The sequence below is a fragment of the Cloeon dipterum genome, chromosome 4, assembly GCF_949628265.1.
Source record: "Cloeon dipterum chromosome 4, ieCloDipt1.1, whole genome shotgun sequence".
NCBI lineage: Eukaryota > Metazoa > Arthropoda > Insecta > Ephemeroptera > Baetidae > Cloeon > Cloeon dipterum.
Window position 1 is genome coordinate 31550208 of NC_088789.1, and position 11910 is coordinate 31562117.

General features: G+C 39.1%; 3 protein-coding genes across 3 annotated transcripts; all 3 read left to right on the forward strand.

Annotated features, from left to right (window-relative positions):
- The first annotated feature begins 145 nt into the window (after window positions 1-145).
- Window positions 146-2378, forward strand: LOC135942957 (zinc finger protein OZF-like). Its single transcript, XM_065489318.1, has 3 exons — window positions 146-892; window positions 953-1047; window positions 1106-2378. Exons 1-3 carry the CDS (start codon window positions 669-671, stop codon window positions 2287-2289), a joined length of 1503 nt encoding a protein of 500 aa, XP_065345390.1. The 5' UTR covers window positions 146-668; the 3' UTR covers window positions 2290-2378.
- A 4364-nt stretch (window positions 2379-6742) lies between these two features.
- On the forward strand, window positions 6743-8747 carry LOC135942901 (zinc finger protein 25-like). The gene is made up of 3 exons (XM_065489243.1): window positions 6743-7124; window positions 7181-7275; window positions 7334-8747. Exons 1-3 carry the CDS (start codon window positions 6901-6903, stop codon window positions 8191-8193), a joined length of 1179 nt encoding a protein of 392 aa, XP_065345315.1. The 5' UTR covers window positions 6743-6900; the 3' UTR covers window positions 8194-8747.
- A 308-nt stretch (window positions 8748-9055) lies between these two features.
- LOC135942844 (uncharacterized) lies at window positions 9056-11163 on the forward strand. Its single transcript, XM_065489173.1, has 4 exons — window positions 9056-9299; window positions 9863-10091; window positions 10151-10245; window positions 10308-11163. Exons 2-4 carry the CDS (start codon window positions 9865-9867, stop codon window positions 10823-10825), a joined length of 840 nt encoding a protein of 279 aa, XP_065345245.1. The 5' UTR covers window positions 9056-9299; window positions 9863-9864; the 3' UTR covers window positions 10826-11163.
- Window positions 11164-11910: the final 747 nt, after the last annotated feature.

Genomic DNA, 11910 nt, shown 5'->3' on the forward strand with positions numbered 1-11910 from the left:
TTTTAGAAGTCAGAACGCTGTGATGCCCTGTTAATTCTGACCAAAACAAAAACGTTACTCGTCAAAAGCGCGTTTTTACCATTTTTTGCCTGATTTTACTTTTGACTATAAGTGTACGTGTACATGAACAATTATTTTGCATAAAAAGCGGGTACTTTACTTTTCCCCCGGTGCGTAACGAAACTCAAAAATCGCGAGTACGCCAATCAGATTGCAGCAATCAAAGAGTGTTAAACGCTGATTGGTTGCCATTAGAATCTCGGGAGAGTGAAGACAAGGAGTTGATAACACAGCTCAAATTTTTACGCATTAAAGTATTCATTTAAAGCTCTGTAAGTTCATGATATCATTTAATTAGTAACTTTCTTGAAAAGGTAACATAAGATGGTTAAAACAAGGAAATAAAAACACCGACCAGCTTGGAATTTTCTTCTCTTTGTCGCACACGCCACTGAGAACAGGGGCGGAGTTGTTGAAAGCAGCTGTGTCAGCTTGTAAACACGCGACTCGACTTGAGAGGACAATGCAAGCAGCGAGATCAGCGTGACCTTTTTTGTTTGTTTACGATCACCAACTCAAGAAGAGTCTGGACATTGAAATTCAACGAACATCAATTTTTGCGAGAATTATTTTGGATAGCGAGTCTCTAACTCTAAAGGAGTCGACAGATGAAGCTGCGAGGCAAAGAAGCAAAAATTCCCACTCAAAAGCCGCTTTGCAGACTATGCGAGTGTCCGACGTCGGACGGCCACGTCCTCGCGTCGCAGGTGGACAGGTTCAAGCTGAGGAAATGGGCCATGAAGGTGATGAACCTGACGGAAGAAGACGAAAACCTGCCGGAGGTGGTCGGAGAAGAAGATTTGATCTGCTATTTTTGCATCTGGCAGGCAGAGTGAGTTTTCTTACGAGCCCTAAATATTTTATTTTGATTTTGACACTTATTGTTTTTTAGATTTGGGGACGAGTCTGGAGACGAGGCTGTGGCTTGGTGGCCGAAAAACCTTGATTTGGAAGAAAGCGCTAAGGTGCTTCGCGAGAATTATTCAGGTACTTTGGGAATTAAAAAAAAATAATCAGGGCAATTTTTAATATTTAAATTTTTCAGTTGGAGAAGTAGAACAGTGTTGGGTCCAGTTGGATGAGATTGATCTGCCCGAATATGAAAAGGAAATCCCTAAAAAGAAGAAATGCGTCAGCGGAGTGTGTCTTTACTGTGGAAAGAGCTACAACCATCTGATGAACCACGTCAATTATATGCACAAAAAAGCCATCAAATGCGAAATTAAGGGCTGCACGACTTACTTTCACACCCAGAAGGAAAAAGAGCTGCACATGCAAGAGGATCTTCACAAGAAACGTAATAAACCACGGGAAAGCAAGAGAATTCGTTGCAAATATTGTGAAAGCGTTCATTTTTTTTCCTCGGGGCAATCGTGGAGACAGCACATGAAATACGTCCATTCAAAACTTTCAGTGCGATGCTCGCGTGTAGGCTGCAAGGAGTACTTCAAATCCAAGTCTGAATTGATTCTCCACTTCAACTCGCACAAACAAGCCGTAAATCAAGATCTTTTTGAGTGCAAGCATTGCGAGTATTTCACAACGGTTGAATTTAATTTGAGAAAGCACGAACAGTCGAAGCACATGCCAAAGATCTTCAAATGCGACGGTTGCGACGCCAAATTCGGCTCGGAAATGTTAGTGAATAAGCACTTCAAACGATGTCACACGTTCGAAAAGTGCAAATCTTGTGGCCAGGAAGTGGCTCTCATGAGTATTGCACGCCACATAAAGCCATCGGTTTGCCAGAAATGCAAACTCAGTTTGGAGTGCTCGGGTGTGTATCAATTGCATAGGAAGAAATGCAAACAAACCCTCCTTAGTTGCAAAGAGTGTGGGAAATCTTTCAGCTGGAGCTATGATTTAAATATCCACTTGAATAAAGTTCACACCAAAACAGTGATTTTTTGCTGCGAACACTGCGACTTTTCCACATATTTCGGAAAGGGCCAAATGTCGGTGCACATGCAACGCAAACATTTACCAAAGACGATCAAGTGTGGAGAATGCAACAAATTGTTTGCTTCTGAACGTATTCTCAAGCATCACAAATACAGTTCGCACGAATACGTTCGCTGTGCTGAGTGTGCTCAGGAGGTCGGCCGTCGAAAGATGTATTATCACCAGACCGTCAAGACTTGCCGCCGCTGCGAGTGCAAGTTCAAGTGCCGTGGACTTCTTAAAAAGCATATGAAAAGCTGCGACAATAAGAATTACTTTTGTGACTAGTGCCCGAATATTTATAGGAAAAAGTTTTGTCATATTGTCAGGAATCACATTGAAAAAAATTCTACAAAAATAAAAATAATAGCGGCATTTTGAAAAAAGTTTGCGTAAAAATTTTTACAAACCTACTTGAATATTTGGTCTTTTTTACGGTTATTTTGGTTCAGTTTTGGAAGCTGATGTCTGTAAGAATAGTTAGGTAATTTAATTTTTTCTGTCAAAAATAGATAAAACGACAGTTTCCTTTAAATTTCAGCGTTCGGAATTATTATTTTTTTAAATAATAATAATAAATAAATGTTTTGACACTCTTTGGCCTGTCACTGACCTTAAGAGGCGCCAATATCGACAGTCAAGAGCACCGTATATTTTACAGAATTGGCATTTTTGTTGAAAGCTTAAGACGAGCACTGTTTATTTTTTTGTATTTTCGCGCCCTCAGCATTTAATTGTCTGAGTCTGAACTAACCACTTCACCACTTGCTGACGCGTAAAACTGACAGACAAATGCACCCTCTACCCCGAGTTATCGGAGAGGCTGCATATTTGGGCCGTGTTTATTCTAATCCAAAACTTTATTTCAATGGTGCAAAACGTAAACGTTTTGCGTTAAAAGCACGTTATTTGTGCCATTTGCCTATGATTTTCCTTTTGACGGGAAGTGTAGATGTATTATTTTCCCACTGAGACGCATAAAAAGCGCGTACTTTTTCCCGAAGCGTAACAAAATACGAAAATCACGAGTACGCCAATCAGATTGCAGCAATCAAAGAGCGCTGAACGCTGATTGGTTGCCATTTGAAACTCGAGAGAGTTAAGACAAGGAGTTGATAACACAACTGAAATGTTTACGCTTTAAAGTATTAATCTAAAGCTCTCTAAGTTTATGATATCATTTAATTAATAATTTAATTTAAAACGTAACATAAGATGGTTAAAACAAGGCAATAAAGACACCAACCAGCTTGGAGTTTTCTTCTCTTTGTCGCACACACCACTGAGAACGGGGGCGGAGTTGTTGAAAGCAGCTGTGTTAGCTTGTAAACACAAACTCGCGACTAGACATGGTCAAAATTTTTAAGGCATCGCGATATTTTCGATGTCGATGTTTTCAAAAAATATCGATAAAAATCGATATTTATCGTGCAAAAAAAATATCGCCGGAAAATATCGCCGATATTTTTTTAAAATTTGCGGATTTCGTTTAAAACTGCTACCAAGGCCAAAAAATAACGAAAATTGGCTGCAAAGTTGCTGTGCACGCCCCCAACCACAACTATACTGCGTTGTGGAGCAGCTATTGACTGCAGTTGCATAAACCTTAGTGTTCAAAGCTGTCAACAGATGTCGCCACCATATACTTTCATAATAATTTTTATTTTATGACACTTAAGCTGCGATTTCAGACTCAACCCTGCCACTGTGCATTCTCTACTTAATAATTATGCTTTTCTTTTGACGGGCTGCAAAACAAAATTGGATCAGACAACTGGCGTAGAGTTGTGAAAAGCTATTTTTTAAATATAAAATATTAAATAACGTTTCTACGACGAATGGCTGGACTGATTTTGGTTTTAAGCACGTCAAAATAAATAGTTCTAGCTAAATATTTGCAGCGGAAGTGTCTTAAAATTAAATTTATTACGAAAGTAATACGGTGGGGCTTTCTGTGGCAGCTTCGAACACTATTAATGGTCAGCTGGTGAATTGACCAGTTGCATAAACCCTTAGTGTTTGAAGCCGCCAACAGATAGCGCAACCACAGACTTTCTTAAAAAAATTTGTTTTAAGTGGTTTGAAGGCATTTTCGCTGCGATTTCAGACTCAATCTAGCTATGTTGCATTCTTCAATTAATTTTCTTTCTTTTTTTGACGTGCTGATAACCAAAATCGGTTGAGCCATTCGCTGTAGAAACGTTGGAAAAGATTTTTTTATTTCAAAAATAGTTTTTCACGATTCTACGGCGATTGGCTGAACCGATTTTCAGCACGTCAAAAAAAGCATATTAATTGAAGAATGCACGGTAGCTAGATTGAGTCTGAAATCGCAGCGGAAGTGCCTTAAAAGCGAAAGTCTACGGTGGCGCCATCTGTTGGCGGCTTCGAACACTTATGGTTTATGCAACTGGTGAATTGACTGGAATTTATACGCTTACGCTTGGTAGCGAGCGCAAAATGACTTGGTCGTCTATGGGTCATCACACATCTTTGGCTTTTATACATATATACCTACACAAGAATTTGATTCAAAGCATCGTGTTACCACAATTTCGTTTCATGAAACACTATTAAGAAAACAACTCTTTATAAGTCACAAAAATAAATACCTGATGGACACTTTATTAACACACGACTATTATAATATTGTTTTGAACAATATTTCATTTTTCAAAACATGCATTATTAAAGATTTTATATATTTAAGGTCTGCGTTAAAAATGATTTATTTTCAATTCTTGATGAAATTTTTCAAAATTTGCGTTCAAATAATTTTTATTGTGGACTATTAAGACAGTAAGATAGAGGTCATATTAATTAACATTGCTTGAATTGCTTCTTCACAATATCAGAGCGAGAAGTGTCGAAGTGAGCAGAAACCGTATAAGGTTAACCTAGAAAATTATTCTTATGAATATTCCAGGAATATTTCTTTAAGATGCCCACTAAAATAAATTAACTACTTCCCCCATATATATATATATATATATATATATATATGGGTATAGTTTTAGCAAATTCTGATTACTATAGCCCAGCAAGATTTGGTGGAGGCTATATTAGCAAAATTATCTATTTATGATGGTTAAAAAACTAGATTTTTGCCATTATTGTAATCGCAAAATCTCTGGTCTCGGGTTCTAACTGCGTCAGAATAGCAAAACTGCACACCGTTCAATACTCGTGTCAATCTCCTAATATAGAGCCAATGAAATTTAGGGTAAAATTTTTCGAATTTTTTAATTTAGGAAACTTGTGATCAGAGAATAAATGACTGGAAGTGCAAAAAATAGTGCAATGCGATGTGATTTAATTCGCCTTATTCTTTAATAACGTAAGAGGTGGAAGAGGGATGAGGGTTGATCACCCTCAAACTCCAGGGGAGGTTAAGACAAGTCGAACAGCGTGCTGTTTTTGAAATTTGGACAATTTGAACCCGAGATTTGGTGCTCACAATATTGGCAAAAAATTAAACCATCGATATTTTGTCAACCTTGTCATCGCTTAATCTCAGGTTGTGACCGAAGTCAGAATTGCAAAAGCAGAATATCGTTCGAATTATCTCAACTTCCCCTAGATAGCCGATGGGTTTTGGGGGGTTAATTGATTTCCTACCAACCCCCATTAGCCTTTCTTCTAACTCAGAGGAAAATTGTGTTTGGTAAAATGCGATGGTATTTCTGTGATGTACGTATATTTTATTTTTTATCTCTTAACCCTCTATAAGGGATTAAAGGGGGTGGTTTGGGATATATTTTACTAATATGAGTTATTTATGATCAGTGAAAAGTTGCAGTATTGGCGAAGTAAAGCGATTTTTATCGTTACTGCAAATACAGGGGGAGGAAGAGGGATGATAGTTGACCGCGCCTTAAATAAACAAAAACGGCTATCTAGGTGCGAATCGGGCGGTGTTTATTTTTTTTTGCGTTTTTGCAATTTAGATTTTAGAACCCAAGATTTAGTGGTGGCAATAAACGAAAAATAAATTTAAAACTCGAGTCAAATAGTGAATTTTATTATATGATTTTTTTCCAACATTGTCATCGCTTATTCCTCGGGTTTTAATTGCAAAAAACACACCGTTTGATCCGTCTTAATCTCCTCTAGACAGCCAATGAAATTTGGGGTAGATTTTTTTAATTTAAGAGACTTATTGTGATCAGTGAATAAATGTCTGAAAAGTATAAAAAATGCAAAGCGACACGCGATTTTATCCTCTACTGCAATGCATAGGGTGGAAAATGGGGATGACAGTTGATCACCCTCTAAACCCTTTGGCTATCTAATCTAGGGAAGGTTAAGACGAGTTAAACAGTGTCCAGTTTATTTTGTTATTCTGATGATCATTCTGATAGCTTTTAAACACGAAATTTGGCGATGACAATAATGTTGGTGATTCTTTGAGTTTTGATTTCTGCAAGGCTCTGCTATGGCTCAATAGTCAACACACTGATTCCACAATAGATGGCGATAAATTAGGCTTGCAATGACATAAAATTGTAGGTAAAGGTCTAAAATTTAAAAAATCCGCGCGAAAACGTACTTGCCAACACGCGAGTGTCGGGGAAAAAGATTCTACCAAACGGCGCCACTGAAGCCAAGGTTTTAAAAAAAAATCGTACTAATTTTATGAAAAATCATCGATAAATATCGTTTTTGCAAAAAAAATCGATAATATCGTGCCGAAAAAATATCGATTTTGAATATCGATATTTTTTTGGCCATGACTACTCGCGACTCGACTTGAGAGGACAATGCAAGCAGCAAGATCCGCGTGACCTTTTTTGTTTGTTTACGATCACCAACTCAAGAAGAGTCTGGACATTGAAATTCGACGAACATCACTTTTTGCGAGAATTATTTTGGATAGCGAGTCATTTAAGGAGTCAAGAGATGCAGCTGCGAGGCAAAGAAGGAAAACCCCCGATTCAAAAGCCGCTGTGCCGATTGTGCGAGTGTCCGACGTCGGACGGCCACGTCCTCGCGTCGCAGGTGGACAGGTTCAAGCTGAGGAAATGGGCCATGAAGGTCATGAACCTGACGGAAGAAGACGAAAACCTGCCGGACGTGGTCGGAGAAGACGCTTTGATCTGCTATTTTTGCATCTGGCAGGCAGAGTATGTTTTTTTACGAGCTAAAAATTGCAGTTTATTAATTTTGACACGTGTTTTAGGTTCGGGGATGAGTCTGGAGGCGAAGCTGTTGCTTGGTGGCCGAAAAACCTTGATTTGGAAGAAAACGCAAAGGTGCTTCGCGAGAATTATTCAGGTACTTTGGGAATTTAAAAAAAATTATCAGGGCAATTTTTAATATTTGAATTTTTCAGTTGGAGAAGTAGAACAGTGTTGGGTGCAGTTGGATGAGATTGATCTGCCCGAATATGAAAAGGAAATCCCTAAAAAGAGGAAATACTTCAGTGGAGTGTGTCTTTACTGCGGCAACAGATACAACAAACTGATGCAACACGTCAAACTGATGCACAAAGAAGCCATCAAATGCGGAATTAAGGGCTGCACAACTTACTTTCACACTGAGAAGGAAAAAGAGCAGCACATGCAGCAGGTTTCACACGAGAAACGGAACAAACCACAAGAAAGCAGGAAAATTCGTTGCAAATATTGTGAAACCGTCCTTTTTCTTTCCTCGTCGAGTAATTTGAAGAAGCACATGTTTCGCAAGCATCCAGAATATCCGGTGGTGTGCACGCGTCCAGGCTGCAACGAGTACTTCAAAACCAAGTCCGAAATGATGAACCATTTCAACTCGTCGCACAAACAAGCCATAAATCAAGATCTTTTCCAGTGCAAGCGTTGCGATTTTTTCGCCACGAAGAAGTCCATTTTGAGTCGACACGTAGAGGGGAGGCACATGCCAAAGATCTTCAAATGCGACAGTTGCGACGCCAAATTCGGCTCGAAATGGATAGTGAATTACCACGTCAAACAAACTCACACGTTCGACAAGTGCAAATCTTGTGGCCAGGACGTTTCTCTATCATATAAGGTACGCCACAGAAAGCCAAAGTTTTGCTCCAAATGCAAACTAAGATTCAAGTGCTCAGGTTTGTATCAACTGCATAGGAAGAGCTGCAAACAAACTCTCTTTAGTTGTGAAGAGTGTGGGAAATCGTTCATCAGGAGTAGTACTAAAAATCGTCACGTGAGAGAAGTTCACACCATTGTATGAACATATTGTCAGGAAGCACATTAAAAAATAAATTTTGACAAAACGAAATGAATAGCGGCATTGTCCAACATTTTGCGTATTTAATTTTAAAAACCTGCTTGAAAATATGCGAAAAGTCCTTAATTGTTGGTCTGTATATAGCTCCAATAAAATTGAACCTTTTGCAAACCGTATAAATTTTTTGAGAAAAGACTTGTCTTTCAATTGATTTGTGGCTAAAATAATTAAATTCCTGAATTACTTAAAAATTTCCATTTCGGATTGAATTGAAGTATGATTATTTACAGTAATTTACACAATTATAATTTGAAGACATTCACAAGTGCGGTTTCCGCCCCTCTTTTGACCTCCCGACGTGCGCTTTCGCGACAAACCTTGTGCAAGCAAGTGTTGAAATCGACCAATAAACTCTAACATAATTAAGTTGAACAAACACCCTAAAAAATTAACGTAACCTGTAACCTGACGAAGGGTCATCGTGTTGAGAGTCTGGTTATAAATATACAAAAATCACGAGAAAGCCAATCAGATAACAGCAACCAAAGAGCGCTGAACGCTGATTGGTTGCCTCTATAAAGACGAGAATGTAAAGACAAGGAGTTTAATATCACAACACAAATCTTTGCGTATTTAAGTAAATATCTAGGATTTTTAACGTAATAACAACATTTAATTAGTAATTTAATTAAAATAGTCAGCAAACGATGACTAATTAAAGACGTGGAAAAAAGTACCAGCATTGAGTTTTGTTCTCCTTGTCGCACTACCACTGAAAACGGGCCTGAACTGGAGCGGAGATATATATTTATGGCAGCTGACAGCTGACAGCTGATTGTGAGTTAGCTTGCAAACACACTACTTCACAGGACAAGATCCGCACGATCCGCATAAAAAAAATTTGTTTGGTTACGACTTCCAACCCGAAGAGATTCTGGTCATTGAAATTCAACGTAAACCCCTAATTTGGGAAAAAATTTTTGGATAGCAAGTCACTTGAGGAGTCGAAAGAAGAGCCCTGCACGGCTGAATTTTTTTCACCCGCACCCACCCACGGAATTCTAAATTTGAACCCGCACCCGGCGCACCCTACCCGCACCCGCAGTGAGGTTCGTTCCGAAAACCCGCACCCGCTAATTGTTAAACCGCAAACTTCATACAATAAATTTTTGCAATCCACCAGTTGCTTTAAGCCTTTAGTGTACAAAGCCGTAAACAGATGGCGCCACCGTATACTTTGGTAATTAATTTAATTTCAAGGTACTTCCGCTGCAAATTCAGTCTACTGTGTATTCTTCACTAAACATGCTTTCTTGTGGCGTGCTGAAAACCAAAATCAGTCCAGACATTCGCCGTGGGAACGTTGGAAAAGATTTAATATTTAAAAAAAACTATTTAAACCATTTTAACGGTTCTACGGCGGAACCAATTTTGGTTTTCAGCACGTCAAAAGAAAGCATTTTAAGTGAAGAATGCTCATTAGCTAGATTGAGTCTGGAATCGCAGCGGAAGTGCCTTAAAATTAAATTTATAACTTAAGTATACGGTGGCGCCGTCTGTTGGTGGCTTCAAAAAATATTTCGCGGTTTTTTAATGCGTTAAACCGCAACCGAACCGCACCCACCAAAAATGACAAAAAATTAAACTAACTCACACTTTTACTCCTGTGCAGAGATGCAGCCGCCGACAGTCAAAGGAAAACCTCCGGTTCAAAAGCCGCTGTGCAGACTGTGCGAGTGTCCGACGTCGGACGGCCACGTCCTCGCGTCGCAAGTGGACAGGATCAAGCTGAGGACATGGGCCATGAAGGTCTTGGAGCTGACAGCAACAGATGATGACAATTTGCCGATGTTGATCGGAATAGACCATTTGATCTGCTATTTTTGCCTCTGGCAGGCAGAGTGAGTTATTATTCAAGATGATAAAATTGCAGCTATTTAATTTTGAATCACCTTTTTAGGTTTGATGATGAGACTGGAGACGAGGCTGTTGCTTGGTGGCCGGAAAACCTTGATTTGGATGAAAACGCTAGGATTCTTCGGGAGAATTATTCAAGTACTTTGGAATTTCAAATGGAGATAATATCCCATTTAATTTATATTATTAAAATTTTGCAGTTGGAGAAGTGGATCAGTGTTGGGTGCAGTTGGAAGAGATTGATCTCTCCAAATACGAAAAGGAAATCCCTAAGAAGACGAATCGCAGTGGAGTGTGTTTTTACTGCGGCAGGAGATTCAATGGTCTGATGAATCACATCAAATCTAAGCACAAAGAAGCCATCAAATGCGGAATTCGGGGCTGCAGGACATTCTTTCACACCGAGGAGGAAAAGGAGCAGCACATGATAGAGGATTCACACGAGAAACGGAACAAACCATGCGAATGCAGGAAAATTCGCTGCAAATATTGTGAAATCGGCAAATTTTATTCCTCGGTAAGAAGGTGGAGGTGGCACTTGAAACAATACCATCCGGAATTTCCGGTCATGTGCTCGCGCTATGGCTGCAAAAAGTTCTTCAAAACCAAGTCTGAAATGATTCTGCACATAAACTCGTGGCACAAACGAGGCGTAAATGAAGAAATTTTCCAGTGCGAGCATTGCGAGTATTTCACCACGCAGGAGTACAGTTTGTGACGACACGTAGAGGCGAGGCACATGCCAAAGACCTTCATATGCGACATTTGCGACTCCAAATTCGGGTCGAAATGGCAAGTGAGACACCACTATAATAAAGTCCACACGTTCGAAAAGTGCAAATGTTGTGGCCAGGACGTGACTCTGATGATGATTGCACGCCACAGAAAGCCATCCGTCTGCCGCAAATGCAAACTCAGTCTGGAGTGCTCGGGTTTGTATCAATTGCACAGGGAAAAATGCAAACAAATTCTCCATAGTTGCAAAGAGTGTGGAAAATCATTCAGCAAGCAATGGATTATGTTTCGCCACGTGAGAAATGTCCACACCAAAGCAGCTGCCAAAAAAAGGATTTTTCACTGCCAGCATTGCAACTATTCTACATTAGATAGGTCATGCCTGGTGTGGCACTTGGAAAGCAATCATTTTCCAAAGACGTTCAAGTGTGGAGAGTGCGACAAATTGTTTTCTGCTGAATATTTCCTCAAGCGTCACAAACACAGGGGGCACGAATACGTTCGCTGCCCTGAATGTGCTCAGGAGGTAGGCCGTCAAAACATTTCGAAACATCGGATTGCCAAGAGTTGCCGCCGCTGCAAGTGCAAGTTGAAGTGCTCAGGACTTCTTCAAAAGCACGTCAAGAGCTGCGTGCAGACCAATTGTAGTGTTTTCTATTGTGACATGTGCCCGAAATTTTATGGTAAAAAATCTGTTTTATATTCCCATATTGTCAGCAAGCACATTGATGTAAAAAAATTTCCAAAATAAAATGAATAGCAGCATTCTGAAATATGTTCTGTATTAAATTTTAAAATCCTGTATAAATATTTTGTCCCTTTACGGTTTTTTATCAGTTAATTTCAGTTTTGGAAGCTGTTTTCTGTAAAAATAGTTGTGGAATTTATTTTTTTCTGGCTAAAAAATTAATTTCAATTTAATTCTTCTAAATGTTAATAAAGCTTTATACACAGAAAACGTGATCAAAATTTATGTAATATTAAAATTCAATTTTAAAATAGGAACGACAAAATTTCCAGTTAACCTTTTACATTTTTCGAGAAAATCGGTTTAAAATCCTGCTAATC